At 40.8% G+C, this 22,135-nt stretch overlaps 1 protein-coding gene across 6 annotated transcripts in view; it reads right to left on the bottom strand.

Annotated features, from left to right (window-relative positions):
• GDAP2 (ganglioside induced differentiation associated protein 2) overlaps nucleotides 1–22,135 on the bottom strand; it is a 51,880-nt gene that overhangs the window by 5,151 nt on the left and 24,594 nt on the right. For 4 of the 6 annotated variants that reach the window (XM_039841325.1, XM_039841323.1, XM_039841326.1 and 1 more), the window contains 5 exons: nucleotides 20,425–20,501; nucleotides 19,573–19,649; nucleotides 16,880–17,019; nucleotides 15,058–15,112; nucleotides 4,803–4,946 (listed from right to left, as the gene is read on the bottom strand). In XM_039841325.1, the coding sequence (XP_039697259.1) occupies nucleotides 4,803–4,946; nucleotides 15,058–15,112; nucleotides 16,880–17,019; nucleotides 19,573–19,649; nucleotides 20,425–20,501 (493 nt within the window). Of the gene's footprint in view, nucleotides 1–3,502; nucleotides 3,932–4,802; nucleotides 4,947–13,350; nucleotides 14,447–15,057; nucleotides 15,113–16,879; nucleotides 17,020–19,572; nucleotides 19,650–20,424; nucleotides 20,502–22,135 lie in introns of those variants that run through there. The other 2 variants (XM_039841327.1, XM_039841329.1) reach the window with 2 other exon arrangements.

Here is a 22,135-nt window from a genome sequence, read left to right on the forward strand (position 1 = left end):
GTTCTTTTCTCTAATCACATTTTCAATTCTTCCTAGCCAAGGAAAATGTTTCCTTATAAGATAATAATATCCAATCCAAGCGCTTACTGGACCTCCATGCCAATGCCCCATGGACGCCTCAAACCTGGTGTCACAAACTGAACATACCACCTCCAAGCCCAGCACTTGTCCTCCAAATTGTTTCTCCGGGCGGGCGACAACGCCATCCACCAAGTCTCCCGAAGCGGAAGCTCTGACAGTCACCTTAGACATCTTTCCTTCTTCATCCTCTCTCGAGGCTACTCAGTAACCAAACGCTGTGGATTTTCTTTCTAAATATCTCTAAGAACTCCAAGTTCCTGCCATTATCACCGCCACCGCCCAGGGCTAGCCTCGTCCCCCGGCTCCCCCTCCTCTCGTCCTCCTCCATGCTGCTGGCCTGGCCGTCCTCCCTAGCAGAACACTCCCCACCGACTACGAGGCCAAAGTGCAGCTGGCCCTTGAACGACATGAGTTTGAACTGCAAGGGTCCACTCACATGCCATTTTTTCAATAAAAATGTTAAAAATTTTTTTTGAGATTTGCCACACTTTGAAAAAACTTGCAGATGAACCTCATACCCTAAAAATACTGAAAAATTAAAAAAGGTATGTCACGAATGTATAAAATATATATATAGATACTAAACTATTTTATCATTCACTACCATAATAGATACACAAATCTATTATAAAAAGTTGAGATTTATCAAAATTTATGTATGCAAACACAGACCATACATGGCCCCATTTGCAGTTGAGAAAAATGTAAACAAACGTAAAGATGCCGCATTAAACTGCATAAAATGAACTGTACTACATACTGTACTTCTGTAATAATTTCGTAGTCACCTCCTATTGCTACTATGGTGAGCTCAAGTGTTGCGAATGAATATCAGTTTAAAACTCCATGTGACACTAAGCACCTCCGTGTGAGCAGTCTGTCTCTCCAGTATATTGTGTATTGCAACAAAAAGTGATCTCTTAGGGTTCTTGTATTTTTCATCATGTTTAGCACAACAACGTAAACCTTCCATAACACTACGCAGTGCCACCTGATACGCTGAAAGTGCTCCCGAGAAGCAAAATCATGACATCACAAGGCTGAATTGCTTGACACGTACCATGGATTGAGGTCTGCGGCTAAGGCTGCCGCCATTCAAGATAAACGAATTCATCGTAAGAAAATCTAGGCGACTGTTGCTGCTGCTGTGCCAGCAGGCAGGAAAACCTTTCCCCTCGGGAAATACCTTTTTATCTCACGTTGAAAATGCAGCTTTTCTGTGGGCGCAGGACTGCTTTACGAAAGGCTTACCTATAGACTCTAATATGATTCGAAGAGAAAGCGAAGTCGTCATATGACAACTTAAAGCAAAAGGCAGGTGATGGATCTAACGGTGGAGAATCTAATGTCAGCAAAGGATGGTCTGATAATTTTAGACGAGGTCTGGCTTAAAAAAAATGTCAAGGTAACAGGAGAAGGAGCTTCTGCCCACTGAGAACGAGCAAACCAGCTCCCAGATGGCGCTAAGAAATCACCGAGGAGAAAGGATACCTGCCCGAACAGGTTTCTAATGCAGATGAAAGGATCCTACTCCGGAAGAAAAAGATGACACGAAGGATGTTTATTAGGGAGGAAAGGAATCGAGCACCAGGATTTAAGGCAGGAAGGGACGGGCTCAGTCTGTTTTGTGCAAATACTGTCGGGTGTAGCATCAGAACTGCCCCTATCTATACAGCTGCTAACCCCTGAGCCTTGAAGTGACCAGACGAGCGGCAGCTGCCAGTCTTTCGGTTGTATAAGAAGGAGGCCTGGACACGGGAATCTTTTTTCTTAATTGGTTCCATCAAGGCTTTGTCAGGAAGTACCTTGCCGGTCATGGACTGGCTTTTAAAGATCTTTTGCTATTGGACAGTGCCCCTGGCCACCCAGAGCCCCATGTGTTCAACACCAAAGGTGTCAAGGTGGTCTACTTACCCCCAAACACAGCGTCTCTAATTCAGCCTCTGGATCAGGGGGCATGAGGGCCTTCAAGGCTCATTACGAATGGTAATCTATGGAAAGGACTATCAATGTCATGGGAGAGGACCCCGACAGAACATCATGGAAGTCTGGAAGGATGACACCTCTGGAGATGCCATCGTTGCTACAGAAAAAGCCGTGAAGGCCATCGCGCCTGAGACAATGAACTCCCGCTGGAGAACAGTGTCCAGATGTTGTGCATGACTTCTCGGGGCTTATTACGGATCCAATGTGGAAATCGTGAAAGAGATCGTGGATACGGCGGAAGCGGTGGGGCGCGAACGGTTCCAAGGTATGGATCTTGGAGAAATCCCAGAGCTAAGAGACACGGCACCGGGGGCCCGACAGGTGAGACTCGATGGAGATGAACCCGTGCCAGATGTCACGGGGGAAGACGCAGAAGCAGCAGAGCCAGAAAACAAACCGACGCTGACAACCTGGCGGAAGGGGTCCGGTTATCTGAGACCGCTTTTGACGTCTTTTACGACGGGGACCCTTCTACGACACGAGCACTGAGACCAAAGCAAACGGTGGGAGGAGGACTGGCACCGCTGGGAAACCTTTTCGGACAGACGTAAAAGCGAGAGTCAGACAGCAACGACAACGCGTGTCTGCAACGGCGCACCGAGGCGCCCTGACTCTCCTGCCCCGCCCCCGCCTCGTCCCTCTGTTCCGCCAGAGAGCGAGACCACCCCTCCCCCTACCGCTGGGCGTGAGGACGGGGTGGAGGGACTTTTACGATGATCCTCTCCTCTTTAATAAACAGTCAACGAGCATGCCGCACTGTTAATAAACGTATCTGCTGTGTACGTTATGTGTCTTCATGTGAAAATCTAATAGGCGTATGTTAAGAACTGTATGAGACATTTTTGTCATCATCATCATCATCATCATCATGGCCTAAGTATTCACCGTATAGAACACTGTGAGCAAATAACAAAAAAACAAAACAAAACAAAACAGAATACCATGAGCAAGACTTGCACGGAAGTGGATAGGTTATCCTTACACGGGCATAAGGGGAGTGATACTTAATATAAAATTAATTATGTGTTAGTTTTCTGTTTTATGACTTTACTTTCAAAGAATAATATTCCCATGTAGTATATCTTTCTCTTATAATTGGAGAAACTGAAGTTTTTGGGGAGTCAAAAGTTACATGCGATTTCCAACTGCATGGGGGTTGGCACTCCTAACCCTGCACGGTTCAAGGGTCAACTGTCCTGCCCCATAATACGCAAAGCTCCAGGATCCAGCGATCTGCCCATTTCCTGACACCTTCTTTTGTTTCGTCCCTCTTTGGCCTTTCTATAAAAATAGCCTGAAATATCTCAATTTTAGAAAGTTCTAGTACAGGTGCAAAGAGATGATCCAACGACTCAAGTGCTGGATTCTAAGTTATTTTATTTAATTTTGATTAATGATATTATTAATTAGGCCTGCCTTTGATATACAAAATATAACAAAAGCCTAAAAGAAACACATGAACCAACCGACCACGGTGGAGTGTGGTGCTGATAAAATCCTGCTTTCTGGGCTTCGAAGTACACAGAAAATGTGTGGGCTCAGAAACAGTCCTTTGAGTTTTCTAGCCAATAAAAACCCAACTTGTGTATTTCTACCCCAGAAAATAAATTATAAAGCCAGATGCTAGCTTTGAACTGTTGTTCCAAATTTTCGGTATCAAGATGTCTTTTAGTGACTTCACATTTCCTGCTATCCATTTTTTTAAATATTAAGAAATGTAATATATACAGTTCCAAGGGGGAATGATTAGGCCACTTTCTACTCCAGCGAGCTGCAGTAACTATAAATGGACGTTCTTTTTCTCCTCTCATATACTGAAGCATCTTTGTATCTATGATCCAGCTGCTCCAGTTACAAGTCCTCTCTGTGTAAAGGCCAAACATAAAATTTTATTAGCCACAGAACACATTACATACTTTTCTCTTCACGGAAAGAACATAAAATCACAGCTGAAGTTAAAGAGATGTTAGAGAAAAATGTGTTGTGGGGTATTTATTTTACTGTATACGTGTTATACAGTAATTAGGGAAGAAGAATTCATTTCAAACTTAATAGAACCTTCAAATATATTCCCTGATTCATGCATAAAGATATGTAATCAGCAGCAACTGAATACGGAGACTGATGATCTTTTGGCCAGGCATGTTACTTCCTTTTTTTTAATTACTAAAGTGATAGTGTGAATAAACACAAGGGAATAGAGCGAGCTTTGATGAAATTCGAGAGTAGCCGTTTACCAGTATTTAAGTAATAGATTCATTAAGTACATCTATAAATAATAATACTAATATTATTGGCCGATGCCCTTAAAGACATACAAACTTATAGCAACATGAAACTTTCTGTAAAGGCTACTAAGATAGGCTACCAGGTTTACAATACTGAAAATGGACACCAACAGAGTCTTCTGGTTTTACTGATGTAGTTAAAAAGCCATTCAACCTTAAGAAAACCAGGCAGAGGTGTATCTCAAACTGGCAGAAAACTGACGACACAGACCGACAGTATAAAAATCTCCTATGACAAAGTTTACTGGGTAAACAGCCCTCTTTCGGGACTAAGCATTTTCCCAAAGTTACTGTAGGAAAAGAAAGTTAAATGACACCATCGCATGTGTTAAAATGCACTAACTGCATTAAGATGATCTTATAATGAAAGGACGTTGTACTTATGAGCACCGCGCTACACAACAGTTAAGAGATGACTCCAGGGCAGGGAGAACTCGTAGGACTCACCCTGGCATCGTATTCAAGGACGAAAGGCGGAAAGTCGATCTGCTCTGGCGAAATGGCAGAGAACAGCTGGTGGAGGCTGTCCACGTGGTGGATTTTGTCCTTCAGTCCTGAGACAGAAAAGGTGGTAAAAAACCATGTTGATACCTGATTGACAGAAGAGAAAACAATTTAAGCCACTGGCCAGAGTTAGAAATGTAAACTTGATTTTGAGAATTTATACTAGATAAAAATTATATTTCAAGATTGAAATGGATGTTGGAAAATCTCGTCATAAGTAGCGTGTTTCAAAGTGCAGGTTTTAGTTCATCGGTGAATTATGCAGTTAGTTTAGTGGATTATAAGCAACATTTAAAAAAGAGAAACACATTCGAGTAACAATTACTAAGGAAGGTAGTGAGAATGAGCTTTGTTTCCTGAAGCGTTAGTTTCCGTTAACGTCTGTGTGTTGCGTGGACTCTGTGGGGAGGCCAGTACACGCTTCTGTACACACTTCTCAGTGTGGGTGTGTCGAAACCATTGCATGTTTGGTAGAACTGATTCACTGGGACTCTGAAAATGGTTGGTATCTCCAAAGCTCACAAACTCTTTATTTTTTTCAAATGAGATTAAAAAGGAAAATTTTGCCAAAACTGAAGACATTTATTTTCAGTTAACGCTTAGCATGCAGTCTCTTTCTCAAAGTACACCTTCTGTGGATGAGGATCCACCTTGGCTCATTTCACTTTACAACACGCAACCCCGCCACAAAAGCGAGTTTGCAGAACCTGCTGGTTCCAAACTGAGAGCATTCTCGACAGCGAACGGTGCTGACATGAACTAGGTAATAGCTGGAACTACAAACTGCTATTCATCTACATAAACTGGCAGGTACCGGTCACGTTTACCGACGGCTCACACGACAGTCCTATGAGGGAGGTATGACATTGCTCCTACTCCCATTTTATTCGTAAAAATTTGCATTTATATATGTGGCATACAGAAGGTACAGAGCATAGGTGATCTTTATGCATGAAGAGATGCATGGTAAGATGTGCGTATACGTTACAAACATATAATACATATAACTTGTATTTATGTAAATGCGGTAACATCTATAGTTCTCAGTGCACTGGCATAGTAACGCTCCAAAGGTATAAGAGGATGCGCTATAAATACTTGCCACTTCAGGCACTTGCCACTGACGCCAGTCATTTTGTTAAGTTTTCTGACTCCCTGTCACTTTCTTCTGTGGTTGTTCCAAACCTTTCTACATACCCCGAGGCCCTTCTGTGACGTACTTCTTCCACGCCTGCTCCTGAGCAAAGGCATGGAGTAGCAGAGACGACACGGAACTAGCGTCTCTATGAGAATCCTATCCCAACTGCCAGACTCGGTGGAGACCCACCGCTCTCTCTCCCTTCCAGCTCCAAACGCATTATCCTCTCTATCGAATTCATATAACCTTATGTTTAAATCTCATTTACAACACTTATTTCTTCTTCTTGGTATTTCAGTTACTTACATTCATTTCTATAATTTCCCTATTACTTCACAGACAACCACAGAATAGAGTTTTATAAGGTACAGAGAGTATTTGATAAAGAAAGAACGAAGGCCCATTTTATAATGCTTTTTATGGCCTGGGTCACTACTGTATTTTGGCCAGACTACCAATGACTGGTATAAGGGCTCGAATACTCACCTTACCTCTCCCCTCCCATCTTACCAAGCTTATTGGAAGGAGGTGGCGGGGTGCAGGGGAGGTAGTTGGCCTTGCTAGAACCAAGCGAGTTAATTTCAATCAAATTAAAGTCACTTAACTACATACCAAAAATCAGTTTTTCACATCATTTTTTAGAAAGTACATGACGCTAAATGCCTAATTGATACAAGTTTCTGCAAACCGGTAAGAGCTATGGAGAGACCATGGAGATTTCAGATTCTAGAAAGAGCTTGAAAAATAAGACTGTAGAGTCAGAAGAGAGAAGCGCCTCGAGGATGTGCTGGGAGATTCACCCGTGCAAGGAGGTCACACCCACCGGTCATCACCCATGGCCTAGGTCAGCACTGCGCATGGCTGTCACAGAGGCCGAGGAAGAGTGCCATGGACATTCCTCTAAAGCCAGCTGACATCCTAACAGGAGAGCTGGATTATCAGGTGAGAGTAACTACTGGGGCGAAATGCACTAAATGCAACGAATGGCCCCAAGTCCGCAAGGAACCGCGCTACCTGGAAACAGGTAAAAGACTGCAGAACTGGAAGAGGCGATGCCGTGAGTTTTGACCAGTCTTTCGCCACCCTCTCTACTCGCTGCTCTTGCAGCTCCGACACCTGCTCCTCGACTCTTTGCCTGGCTAGTTGTCCTTCAGAACTCAGACCAGAATTCGCCTCAGCGAGGAAGTTCTCCCGTCTACCCTCTGCCCAAAGCTGGACAAGGAGCTTCCTTATGTTCCGTAACAGGGTTTACGCACGTTATTTCATAATTAACATTCTGTATTGGATTATCTGATTCTCTAAACAGACTGTAAACTCCCTGACGTGGGAACTGTCTCATTCAATACCATATTCATAGGGTCTAATTAATGCCCAACAGAAAAACTAAGGGATTCCATATGTGCTGAATTAAATAATGGAGGGATGAGTTTCTGGGCTTACTACTTAGGGACGGTCTAATATTCCTTCACGCTATAATAAAAATAAATTGTACTTCGATTTATTTTTGTACTCAGTTTCTTCAACCATAAAATGAGTGAGTTAGACTTAAATGATCTTTAAGGTCCCTCTTAAATATCCGGTTCTATGAAATAACTCTTGAATACGCAGCGCCATGCACACACGTGGCTGGGTGGAGGTGAGCCATTCAAGAAGGAGGCTGGGTCAGGGAAGGACAGGCAGCCGTCTCAGGCCCGCGAACATTTCTCTGTTGCCTTTTCTCCCATTACCTCCTTCACATCCTTCAGGTATCAGCAAGAGACCATCACTCGAAGCAGACAAGGTGGAAAGCCAGCTCAAAGTTTTCTGTTCAGGGGGACCCACGAGCACTGTCTTCACTTTCTTCATTTTAGTTTTTTACAACCTGGCTTCTCATTTTCAGTTATTTGTAAGTTATAAATATAGCTTTATTTAGGTAAAGTGCATTATTTAGTAGCTAGTATTTTAAGAAACCGAAGGAAAAAAAAAATTCGAAAAAAGACCGCTGTGATGTTTTGTGAAAGATAGAGATGATTTCACCCAATTATTCACAAGTGCAAAGCCAAGAACACAGGATCGCAAAACAATATAAACCAGGAAAAGATGGTTCACACACGTGAGAGCTCAAGTAATCCACCAGAGCCAGAAATGACAGCGGGTTCAAATTCTATTCATTTGCCTTCTATTAGTAAATTTCAAAGAAGAAAAAGAGTAGTGATTTATATGAGCAGTCAATTATCACTCTGGGTGGAGTGGCCTGGAAAAGATCTGAGGACTATGGAAATCAGAACAGAATGATTCGATTATTTTATTATGCCTTGATTTCATCTCATTATTTTATAATTACAAACACTCCATTCATAGTTTTTGACTTAGTATAAAATCATGGTGGGTTTCATTACCCATGGTTGCTCTTCTCTCAATCCCTCCCCCCGACCATTTCTTTCCTCCCAAAGTATTACAGAGGGGTAGCGCGATGGCTTTCACGCGCAGATCTGGCCTTCAGCCTCTGCTCACCCTGCCACTCGCACTGACCCTATTCGAAGCCACTCCAATGGTGTGACGACCAAGCCTCGTGACTCTAACACTGACTGTTCTGGTAATGTCTATCAACTGATGTCACATGAAGGATAGTTATTTATTGATTGTGTAGTGTGGGGGAGGAAGGGTTAAAACGTCAGATTTCAGTAATCAGTGGCTATGTGTTTTCATAAGTCTAGTAAGTCTGGATCTGTGACAGAAGTAAAACAAAAGATTTTTTCCATTAAAAATTATGAATTATGAAAGTGTTCAAGCATTCACTAAAGTTGAAAGAATTCGACAGTGAGTACTGGTCTCGCCACCACACGATCACTAACACTTTATCACCTATCTATCCGTACCTCTACCCGTTAATTCATCCCACTTTTCTGCTGCATTTCAAATTTCACATATCAGTAAACTTTCCCCAAATATCGTTTTCACATCTTTAAAGAGTGTTCGATATTTGTTGTTTCTCTGCTATAAAGCTTACATTCGATGAAATGCACAGATATGAAGTGTACAGCTGCTGTTCAAATGCACGTGTGGAATGAGCAAAACTCCTATCAAGATACGAAACGTTTTCATCACCCCAGAAAATTCTTCTTGCCCCTCTCCCCAGAGGCAAATACTGTTTTGATTTTTTTCTACCATAGATTAGTTTTGCCTGCTCGGGATCTCATATAAATGGAACCACACAATGACTCTTTTACGTCAGGCTTCTTTTGCTCGGCATGTTTAAGATTCTTTCAGGTTGCTGAGTGTATCAGTTGTTATATTCTCTTTCGTTGCCAAGAAATATTCCATTACGAGAATATGCCAGAGTTTAATTATTTATAATCCTCTTTGATGGGACACCTGGGCTGCTGGAAACTAAAGCTGGATGAACATTCTTACAGAAGAATTTTTTTATATGCATGTTTTCATTTCACTTGATAAGGACCTAGCAGTGAAACCTCTGGGTCACAGACGAGGTGTAGATTTAGTTTATAAGAAACTGTAACTTCTTCGAAGTGGCTGTACAATTTCACATTCTTACTTAGGATGTGAGAGAACTCCAGCTGCTCCACATCAGTGGCAATTTTGGTGCGGGTCTTTTAAATTTTGGCCACTCTGGTGGCAGTATAGTGGTATCTCCCTACAGTGTTTTTTAAAAACTATTAAGATATAACTGACATACGGTAAACTGCACATATTTAAAGTGTATAGTTTGTTAAACTGTGACATATGTATATACTCATGAAACCATCATCACAATCAAGGAATGGACATAACCATCACTCTCCAAGGATCTCAGTGTCCTTTATAACTAACTCCTCCTCCCGCCTTTCCTCCCTGTCCACAGGTAATTGCTGTTCTGCTTTCTGTAATTATACACTAGTCTGTATTCCCCAGAATTTTATACGAATGCAATCATACAATATGCGAACTTTTTCTGTCTGGCTTCCTTTACTCAGCCTAATTATTTTGAGCTTCATCCATGTTGTTGCAAATATTAATAGTTCATTCTTTTTTACTGCTAACAGTATTCTATTGTATTGCTATCCCACAGTTTGGTTATCGATTCTCCTAGTGACGGGGGCATGGGTCGTTTCTGGCTATCACAAAGCTGCTACGAGCATTTGTGTGCAGGTCTTTGTACAGATGTTTTCATTTGTCCTGGGTAAATACCTAGGAGTGGAATGGCTGGACCACTGGGTAGTAGGTATATGTTTGACTCTTTAAATAAACTGCCAAACTGTGTTCCAAAGTTATTCTTATCAGCACGGTATGACAGTTTTAGCTCCTCCACACTCTCACCAATATTTGGTATGGTTAGTCTTTTAAATTTTAGCCACTGATATCTTATTTTGCAAAATGGTATCTTATTTTGGTTTAATTTTACTTTCCTAATGACTAATTATGTTGAACGTCTTTTCATGTTATTTGCCACTTGTATATCTTATTTAAGTGTTTGTATAAATCTTTTGCCCATTTCTAAATTGAGTTACTTCCTTATTATTGAGATTTCTTTACATTTTCTAAGTCTTTTACCAGATAAATGCTTCATAAAGACTTTTCTCTTGGGCTGTAGCTTATCTTTTCGTTCTTATAATGATCTTGAAAAGGGCAGAATTTTTTAATTTTAAAGTCCAATTTCCTTTATGGATCACGCTTTTGGTACTTTAAGAAACCTTTGCCTTACCCAAGGTCACAAAGCTTTCTCTCCTATATTTTCTTCTGTAAGTTTAACAGTTTTGAGTTTTATATTTACGTCTTTGATCCATTTTCACTTAACTTTTGTATATGATGCAAAATATGAATTGAAGCTAAATTTTTTTTTGCATATGGATATCCAATTGTTCCAGTACTGTCAGATTATTCCTTTTCCACTGATCTGATTTTGCACTTTCATCAAAAATCGATTATCCTTATACATGAGTCTATTTCTGTATTCTTTATTTTGCTCCATTGATCTATTTGTCTATCTTTATGCCAATAGCTCACTGTCTTGAGCACTATAGCTTTAGAATAAGCTTTGAAAACAGGTAGTGTTGGTCTTCCAACTCGGTTTTCTTTTCCAAGTTGTTTTGGCGATTTTAGATGCTTTGCATTTTGATAGGTACATTTCTACAAAAAAGCTTGCTGAAATTTGGTTGGGATTGAATTAAATCTATAGATTTAGTTAAGAATTGGCAATTTAACAATATTAAGTCTTCTAATCCACAAACACAGCGTATGTCTTCGTCTATTTAGGTCTTTTATCTCTCTCATCCATGTTGTGGAGTATACATAACTCGTACAGTGTACGCGTCTTCCATGTCTTTTGTTATAGTTATCCCTAATTACTTTTTTTGATACTAGTATAAGTGCTATTGCTTTTTAAATTTCAATTTGTTGTTAAAATATATAATCAATTTTTGAATATTGACATTAAATCCTGAACCTTACTCATTAGCTCTAGTAGCTTTTCTGAGGATACCATAGTTTTCTATATAGATGATTGTGTCATCTGTGAATAAAGACAGGTTTCTTCATTCCTTTCTAAATCGAGATGCATACTGTTTCTTTTCCTTGACATATTACATTGGCTAGAACGCCCAGCACAATACTGAGTAGGAGTGGGGAGAGCAGACATTATTACAAAGACGTACTGAAGACCAAGCCAGGCTTTCTGTTTGTCTCCATTAAAGAAGAAATTTCAGTAGCTACTAGATGAACAAAAAACAAATGAATACTGAGATTTTAGGAAATTGTCAAGCACTACTTCCTTAAGTGCTATAAAAGAAAAAATTAACCACCTGCTGAGCATAACAAGATAGTGGGAAAACTAATAACACACATATTAACTAACATACATAGCTGATAAGACCATGTAATCAGAACACAACTGAACAAAGAGTATGAAAAGCCCTTCATTTAACTGACTATTCACAAACTATACTTTTTTTCCAGCCTGGCCAAGCAGTGCTCCCATAAACGTTTAATTAGCACTTATTGGGCTGTTCTAATCCTGAGGGACCAAAAGGAAATTTATAATTTTTAAAATAATTACTTTAAATACTTCATACAAATTTTAAAGAGGGTACTTGGATGAGAAACTTAATTACAATTCTGTAAACAACGAGAAATCCCAAAGTGGAAAACATTCCCTCATTGACGGCTTCACTCATCTCTTAATTAGGAAATATAATGAGGACTTTCCCTACTTATCTTACTTCGTTTCTTAACAGTTCTTTAAAATAATGACTATTTCTCCCGTCTTTGATGCGCTTCCCATCCGCCGGCTCCCACGGCATTAGTACAGCTTGGTTTTCCTGCTGAATTTTAGATTACTTCTGGATTTCCTTCCTCGATGCCAGGGCTCTGTCTTTAGTTGTCCTCTCTGCTCTAACTCTCTCTGTGATTTTATTCACCGGCACATTTGAAGAGTTAAAGCTCTGTTTATTTGATGGTGACTCTCAAATTTATGTCTCGATCCATGAGCCCCACATCTGATGACACCGGGGATGGAGATGAGTCCTTTCTCTCACTCTTACTCATCCAATAAATCATGATGTCCTGGATTTTTATGCCCAAATAAGTCATCTTTTCTCCAAACCCCATTGATACGCTCAGATTTTTGGCCTAAAACCAGTCTTGATAAGCTTTTGCATAGTAAATACTTGAGGCTTCTTATATTAACGTTGTGAGAAAAATTCACTAGGAAGGCCTGAAGGCACTTGGCACAGTGCTATCCTAAAGGGAGGGCAGCACGAACACTGATTAGGAGGCTGCTGCACCCTTTCAGATGAAAGATGATGGGAGAATGAACTAAAGTGGATGCGGTGGGACGAAAGATGCAGGCACGGATCCAGGCAACAGCGAGCACACGGAAACGATGCGATCTGGGGAGCGGTGAGGTAGGGAAAGTACCCGAGGATGCTTTCTGGTTTCTGGCTTTGGCATCTGGGTAGGCGGTGGTCCCACTTACTAAGATATGGAATACGAAACGCAGTGTGGGAGTGTGCGAGACAGGAGGACACGAGTAGTTTTGTCTCTACAATGCTGACCCGCAGGGGTGAGACGGCTAAGCGATGATATCTAATCAGCAGTTCAACACGCAGGTCTAAGTACAGGACTGACGACGACGGCGGCGAATGTTACTGAGTGTCTAACATGTGCCCGGTAATGTTTTAAGCATTTTACGTGTATAAACTAACTGCGTCCTTCCAACAACACAACCAGGGTAGGTACTATCATCATTCCCATTCTATAGAAGATGAAATTAAAGCACAGAGAGGTCACAGAACTTGCCTGAGATGATAAGTTGGTAACTGGAAGAGCTGGGAGCAGAAGCTATAGATCTGACTCTTGAAGCCCCGCTTTTAAACAGCAGGCTTCACTGCTTCCCCAGATATGTATCTGGCAACTGCACGCTGAAGACACAGGAACGCAAAACGGTACAGAATGAAAGATGAGGGCAGAGGACCCGGGAACAGTAACGCTCAAAGAATGAGTAAGGAGAGAGGAGACAGCAAAGGAGACTGAGAACGAGTGGCTAGAAGGAGGAGAAAAACTAGGCAAGGTTACGTTTCAGAGAAGCCAAGGCAAAGCGTTTTGAGGAAGTGATCGGCTGTGTTTGAGACTACAGGGAAACAGGTAAGATAAAGACGGAAAAGTGTCTGCTGCCTTTAGAAACAGAGATTATCAGTAATTCGGGGGCAAGCAGCTTCGGTTGCCATAGAGGGATCTGAACCAGGTTGGCGTAATTTAAATTGTATGAAAAAACGGAGGCAAATTCTGGTTGTAAAGGGGAGAGAGGTAAGTGGAGGCTTTAGCATGGTTAAACTAGAGTTAGATCTAGGAAAACGGGAGAGGATTAGCGAGGAGAGGTTCCCGAGGAGATGCGAACACACTGCGCCGTTACGGGTAAGCCCCGAAGTGCCTAGATTCAAACCCAGTCTTTGCTACGTGTTAGCGGCTTACCTGGAAGCGTTATTTAATCTCTCTACGTGCCGATTTCCATGCCTATAAAGTAGGAACACTACTACATCTACTTCACGGGTTTATCTTGAGACTTAAAGGCTAATGCACGGGAAGGACTGGCACCGAGCGAGTGCTTCGAAAGCATCAGCTGCTGTTATTACTGTGGATCCGGAGCCCAGGCAGAGGGACTGGAGTGCTTACGGACGTGTTCTGTGTTCTGGGTTAAGAGCGAGGCAAGGCCAGACGTTGGCGTGAGGAGCTGCTGGCAGGACAGGGCTTGAGGAGAGCAGACGGCCACGCTGGGTGGGCCACTGTCAAGTGAAATGTCAAAGGCCCTGGCCACGCAAGCCCCGGGAGGCTGCTGAGCAGCCCGACCTCACACGGCTCTGTGCTCAGCAACCCACACGCAAGGAGCTAAGAAAGCAGAATGATGGACAAGAGTGGTCGAAGTGTCATATTTAGGCAATGACGAGAGTGGCTGAAGTGAGGGAACATGGGTTTTCGGCTGGACAGGGAGGAAAATAAAGACAAAAAAGATGACATTTTTTAAAAAGTAGAAGAACCAAAGATGTCCTGAAGCCAGGATGTAGGATCAGATATCAGGGATATAACCGTGAGCAAGACAGCTGTATTCCGGCTCTCATGGGTCTTGCGGGCTGACATACATGGCAGAAATTCAGCAACTAATTCGAATCACAAACGTGATGACAGGAGACTATAAAATCTTAGGGGGTGCAATGCGGGAGTACCTACTAGCTGCAGGACTGGTCAGGGAGGGTTTTCTACAGAAAGTAATTATTGAGCTGAGATCTGGAGGAGAAGGAGGAGTCGGCCATGAGCGGAGGCGGGACAGGGTACTCTGGAGCAGCACCATGAACCGAGAGCACGGAGAGGCAGGACGGCGAGGCGAAGGGCCCGCGAGGGCTGTGCAGACACTGGAGTGACACCTGAGACCAAAACGTCAGGGTCGCAACTTGACATCGCTTAAAAGGGAAGGGGGAGCAAAGCAAGCAGTTCACGTGGAAGGGGGAGAATTGAGATGTTGACATATATCTTAATATGCTGGCATGCTGTGCGCTTAAACTCAAGGTTTAGCGAAAAAGAAAAATACTGTACCTTGGAACGAAATGTTGGATGAACAAAATAAACAGCCTTCAAATTCCTCTTGTACCTGATTCAAAAAAAAAAAAAAAAAGGATCAGTAGAAGTCATGCTTAAATCCAGTCACTATGATGGACAATTAATTCTTTACCTGAGTATTCGGAGGAAAAAAATAATTTTTTAAACAGCTTTAGCTTACATACTAAATTTTAGGTAAGATGCCAAAAAACAATTCTGAGAACACTGCATTATTTAAAGTATCTATTTTATAGGAGATATTTTCTTGGCTGTAATAGAGCCACCTGCAGGTAGGACAAAGTAAAATCGTATTTTACAAACAAATTTATTGCGTGCCCTTTTTTTCACATGATGCTAAGACTCTCTGGGATCAGGTTATGAACTAAAAAACACTACAACCACTTACATTATAGCAAAAATTAGAAACTAAACGTTTCAACAGTCATATTACAACAACAAATATAGGGAGTTTACTGTGTCCCACAAATTGTATGCACAAAGGCTTTATGTATTTAACTCTCGAAACAATTCACTGAGCTGAGAGCTAATATTATGTCTGTTCTAAGCTTCTGAAAGTCACCCAACCAACAAGTGGCAGAGCCAGAGACTGAACCTAGGCAGCATGGCTCCAAAATCGCGCCCTATCCACTACTCTATGTACTCTTGCCAGGCATGCCTGAAATTATTTCAACAGCCTATTATTAAGCATCATTGGGCCACAGAAGGCTAATTGCAGAGGACTTCAGAGAAACAGTATAAAATTCTTCCTTTCATCGTTGAGGCCTGTTCGCAGTGAAGAGCCGGTTAGTGGCAGAGGCAGAATCAGTGGAGTGAAGCGTCCTTACACGACCACACTCAGAGCAAGTGACAAAGGTGTGCGCTAGGTAAGGAGAGCTTTCGCGTTCCCAATCAGGGTGAGGTCTGATGGGAGGAGCTAGGCACTCGGAAATGCGCGGTCGTTTGCCTCCTCTGCACACTAACTGTGATGCGGAATTTTCAGTGTAATCCACAGGGACGCTGCGATGCTGCCAGCAGCAAGCAGGCACCGGGAGGGTGAGGGCTGTTTTTATTTAGGAAATCGATGAGAATGAGAAAAAAATGCAAAGCAGAACATTTTATCTTTGCTGCAGTGGGGTATCTATATGTTCTGGTTAAAATTTCCATTATCACTTCAAGGGAACATGGTTTAATGCAAATAATTTTCTGGCTCCAAGTCAGTATCCCAGGTTCAAGTCCGAATTCTGCATTACTGCTCTGAGACCCTGGGCAACACACTCTGCCTTTTGGAATGTCTGTATTTCCCCATCTTTCAAATGTAGATAATACCTATATTTATCTATCTACAGGTAGGACAAAGTAAATTCATATTTAACTTAAATTCATAAAATTCAAAATTTAAACAAATTTCCTGTGTGCTTTTTTATACAGCGCTATAATCTCTGGGATCAGATTATGAATTAAACTTATGGGTCACTAGATCAAATGAAATAATGTTTACATATGTATTTCGACAAGCGTAACACAGCTTATCAATAGAAGGTAGTACATTTGTTATTTTATAAATGAAGACTGGTAATGATCCCTGAACCTTTTTCAAGGTATTTAAAAGCAGGCGAAAGTTTACATATGAATTTAAATGTGATAAGATGAAGTTAAGGAGGTCCTCCTAGTATTAAAATATCTAATCTATGAATGATAAAAATCTTTGTTATATGAAATACGCTTTCACAGAATACACAACAATGTTTGCTACTGCTTCATATTAGGAGATAAAGATAAAGAAGCTGTTTCCCCTTCATAATTTGCAAAAATAACTAACTTGACATCAACCACGTCGTAGAGTTTCTTCAGGAAGTCAGAGTCCAGGTGATTGTACTCGCTGGTCAGTGTGTGAAAATACACTAATACATACTCCTTCACAGCAATGTGGTCCATCACGTGGATGAAATATAAGAGAGCCTAGAAGAAAAAGAGGAGTCAAGGGAAAGATCATTTTGCTCAGTAGTCTATTTCACAGAGACCGAGAGAGAGGAAAAACCCAAACGATTCATCTAATCTACGCCCCAGGCACCGCAGATGACATCAGACTGGCGAGTACCAATTCCCTTTGAAAAGAGCTTCAGGAGAGTGAAGCGTGCCAGGGTGTAGTAATTCTCGTGGGGCTGCAGTACGGTTCCTTTTTAGTCTTGTTCTAAGCGACAGAGGACAGTCTCTATCCTGTCAAAGAGCGCTTCATATGCTTCTGTCACACGCCAGGTTCTCTCTCTAAGACAGTGCTATCAAAATCAGCATCAGAAGAACGTCTGGATGTTAACCGTTCTTTTAGCTTTTGCTTGAATTCAATGGAAAGTCTTTGCAGTTTCTACTCAGATACAGACTCACGGCTCACTTAACCAAGAATTACTGCACAAGAACAGTGAGCACTGCCTCACAGGGGTCGCTGCGAGGGCTCATTTTCTTGGCATCCGTGATGCTGATCTGAACCAGGAAAACGAGAACAGGTTTGGCCAGCAGGTGGCAATGGGCTGGGTGGCATTTCTGGGAAGACTGTGCAAGACTCAAATTCAGTGCGGCCCAGTTCAGTTAGCGACATTCCATTAAGAGGCATGAAATGTAAGGGAAACGCAAAGCAGATTCGCAGTCGGGCAGGGCCCGTTTGGCCCCGTGGTGTGGCTGAACCGTAAGGGGAAGCGGCTGTCACAGAGGCCAGTTCCCAGACCTCCCTGGGGAGCCCTTGGCAATGTGACGGGATCACCACGGACTCAGATCCAACCACCGTGACCAGAGCAGACAGGGGAGGGCATGAAGGAAACACAGTATCTTTCGAGTTGTTACCTGGCTTGACCTCACCACACATGTCATTATTTTATATGAAATGAAACCTCACGAACACCCAGACGCCATGCAAGTGCACGCTGAAGTCAGACGTGGGGAGTTATGTTTTTGCTGGTCTCACGTTCGTTATTAATGGGGAGGATGAATGTCATAGTGATAACATAAAACGAATGACCACAAACAGAAACTTACTAATCATGTAATTTGCTTTACATATGTGAGCTATACATGTATCTTCTTTATGTGAATTATTATTATTACATTATTTTATATTTTATTATTATTTTTGCTCTTACCAGATTGATTCTAGCCCTTTCTATCCACTCTCTTCCCCATCCTCAGGGCAATTAAGACACCTATTTTTAGCTTCACACTCCCCATCTTTAACTTAAATTTTTTTCATTATAAAAAAGTAGAGCCACATGACAGAAAAAGGGGAGAAAACAAATTCTCCCCCAAACCATGAAATCCATTTTGGGACATTTACTTCCAGTTTTTAACCTTTAATGTTTTAAAAAAAGAGTCCGTGTATATACAATTTAATGTATCAGTTTTTATCCTATTGATATTATAAACATTTCTCTGCAGTATTTGCCTCTATAACCAGAATTTTAAAGGGTCATAGAACACTCCATTTGCTGATGAACCATACTTACCTGTTAGGAATGTAAGTTACAATTTCATGCTATGAATCAGCCTGTGAGTTACATGCCAGGTCCGGTGCTTTCACAATTTTTACCCAAACTCCAGTGACCAGGAGCCTAAGGGCTTAGCCAGAAGCATGTATCTGTTTTTGCACAACTATCTTAAAATTGTGTGTAATTTTTATGTTTTTAAGTACACGGTTTTTTTACTATGGTTAAGAATTATGTATTAAAGTGATTCTCCTCCTTTGTAATTGGTTTCTAATAAAACTGATGTTTTAAGAAGATCTATATATTTATCCTGTGAAATCAAACTGAATTCATTCATGCGTCCTGTGCCCGAGTTTTCCTAGTTGGGCCATTTCAGGGCCAACGGCTCTTCCATACTTCGAATCACTTCCTTAGTACAAATTCTTAGGAAAGGAATGAATGGGTCTATGGGTGCGAGCACTTTCATAGTTTCAATTTATCTTTGATCACAACGATTTAAAAGCTCTCGGTAATTGTGAAGGCGAGAAGAGGTACCCCGTTTTCACTCACTTTCTTTGGACTACTAACCAGGTTGAACATTTTTTATTTTCATTTACCAGTAATACCATTTCTTCTTTTTTGAATCATCTATTTCAGTCCTTTGCCTCCAAACGAAGAAATTATGAAATTATGACATCTTAGGTTAACTACATCTCTGGTTTCTTCTCCTCAGATAGATACACAATTTTTCTTATTGCAAGAAAGGCAGACTTTGATGTATAATTATGATACAGAATGATTCCAACCAAAATTTTGCCAGTTACATCACGTCCGTAACGAAGCAGCTGCCTTTCTGGAGATCACATGACTGTCTCTCTTACACAGCAAGGCCAAACCCGTACCTTACCGAAATGGCACGCACAGACTTGCGGAATCAGGGCTGCTGCTCTGCCAAAGATATGCAGTTCTGTGTCATCTCATGTCCTAAGGCCTGACTCCAAATTCATAGCCTCTTTATTTTAAAATCAACGTTTTTGTAAAACAGAGCCTTTTCGTGGCTTACCTTGTCCATATCTATTAACGTCACGGGAATGTTTCTTCCAACTACCACCATCACCGTGCGGCCACAGTGATCGACACCTACAAACAGGAAATGTAATCAGCATCCAGACCCTTCATTCCAAAAGTGTTACTGTCTTGGGCTCTGACCTTATTAAAATATTCTATGCAAATATAAAAGATTGAAAACCAGAAACATATGTTTTTCAAATTTCACCGTCAGATTTCTTTCACTGTGTGGAAAACAGCGCTTTTTTTTTTTTTTTTTTAAGCTTTATGAGGTTTTGATGACTGCCCTTCCTTTAAGATAAGGTCTCTGACAGGTTTTTAAATCAGGGGCAGTCAAAGGTATGGTTGCAGGGCAAAGATCTTTCTATAAATAGCTTTTTTCTTAAGCTCACTATAACTTTTAATAACACGAGTGATCCAGGAACTAAATGGAACTGAATCTAAAAATTAACAAGAGCTGTCTGAAAAAGAAATATAAGAGAGACAGAGTAGGAATCTGAGAACTTTCACTGCTTCCATTGTATGTTTATACAGGGTTTGAATTTTGTATAGCAAGTGTATGGTACTTTTAAAAGCAGAAAAAAAGAAAGATAACAAAAAGAACAATAAGAAGTGAAGTTGGACGATGTAGAACAAGTTGAAAATTTTATAGGTTGAGAAGTTATTTTTAAGTTCTTGATAATGAGCAAAAACTATCATCATTAGTGCAAAAACTACCTTCGTTAGTACAAAAACATTTTATTCATGGATGAAATGGACAAAATCAGAGAAAAATGAACTCTCTAATAGCATCCTAGCTAGGGCCCTTAATTACTAAAAGAATAAATTATCATATTCTCAAGCTCACCTGTTTGGTATAAGGCTTTTAGAGAAGCAATGTCAGAGAGATCCTCAGATCTTGCTTGACATAACCAACGATTATAACTAGAAAAAGAAAAGATATAGTAATTATAATAAGCCCTTGTAAATTCAACTTCCAGATGGGATCTGTTTTTATCTTTCTCTGTTCCTAAAGAATATTTTTATTATTATGAGGAAGGAATCAAAGAGGTCATTGCGCTATGCAGAATCTCTATGTGTTACTGATAAAAACTAATATAAGGCAATTTCTTCCAGTTAATTATCATCCACCTGCAAAACCAAATGTTGAACGATGAAGAAAATGTAAGCTAAATTACTCTTACAAGAACAATAACTAATCCATTTGGGTACAACCAATAACCCAGGGAAAATTCTGGCTTTGGGATTAATTAGCTGTTCCTGACCTCGCCTCATGCAAACTGTCTCACACTGGACGTGGTTAATTAAGACCCTTGCTATGTACTCTATATTACTCATATAATAACTAGTTTAACAGTTTCTCTCTCTCCAAGACCCTAAGCTCCACAAAGACTGGAGATGTATCTGTCCTGCATGTCACTTTATTACATTTCTGGCACAACACCTAGCACATTAGGAAGAGCTCAATAAATATTTAATGTTCAATGAGATAAAGTTTTTACTGTGAGAAATGATATAAGAATTACAGACAACTGGAACTTAAGCCAACCAAGGAACACTTGAAAAAGAAAAAAAGTTACTATAAAATAATTTTAACAGTTTTAAAAGCGATTATCTTTGAAAAAAATAGACTGCTTCCTAATTTTTGTAAGTAAACCAATTTCTACAGTATGACATACCCAGATTAGTGTCACAACTGGGCAGAATACCTGGAAATACTAAGAGACAGGCAATATGTGTATTTTTTCAGACGTTTAAAAGCATCACTGCACAGAGCTACCGACGGGGCAGACTGTGGCCACGCTGCGAAGGGGACAATCTAACAGCCACGTCACGTGCCCTTCGGCGTCGTCACCGATGACAGAGCTGCAGGCTCTCAAAAAGATGTTGCTAACTAAAGACTTACTTACTCCTCAGAAAAACTGATCATTTGCTCAACCTGGTCAACTAACAAAATCAACAGAAACAAGACTTTTTAATGTAAGTAAAAGCCTGATTTAAAAAGTCTGGGAGAAATGCATTTTAAAAAGGACAACCTGCAATCTTAAACATTTAGCATGGGTCAAAGTATGCAAGCAGGTGACCTACGGCTCAGTTATGTCATAAACTCTAAACAATATCATCAATTTTCAAACTTTTTGGTCTCTAGACCCTTTCGTTATATCCACCAACATTTAACGTATCAAAAATAAAAACAAATTTTAAAAAGTTATTATTAATTTAAAACCAGTAAAAACCTATCATGTAAACATAAATAAGTTTTCATTGAAAAAAAGCTATATTTAGGGAGAAGACTTATAATCTATTTCTGCAAATCTCTTTAATTTTACTGGATTCTCACATCTGCTTCCGCATTTAATCTACTGCAAGGTCACACATTAAGCTGCCTCTGGGAACTCCAACGAACACTGTAAGAATGAGAATGAAAAGGACAAACGAGCTTCGGCGTCATCATAACACCAGTTTTGGTCTCACAGGCCCCCTGGACGGGTCTCAGATTCCCTGGGCCGCACTGCTGAGCTGCTGTCATTACTCTGAAGTGCTCTGCAATGCAGATG

The sequence above is a fragment of the Pteropus medius genome, unplaced genomic scaffold (genome assembly GCF_902729225.1).
Source record: "Pteropus medius unplaced genomic scaffold, Ma_sr-lr_union100, whole genome shotgun sequence".
In the NCBI taxonomy this organism is placed as follows: Eukaryota; Metazoa; Chordata; class Mammalia; order Chiroptera; family Pteropodidae; genus Pteropus; species Pteropus medius.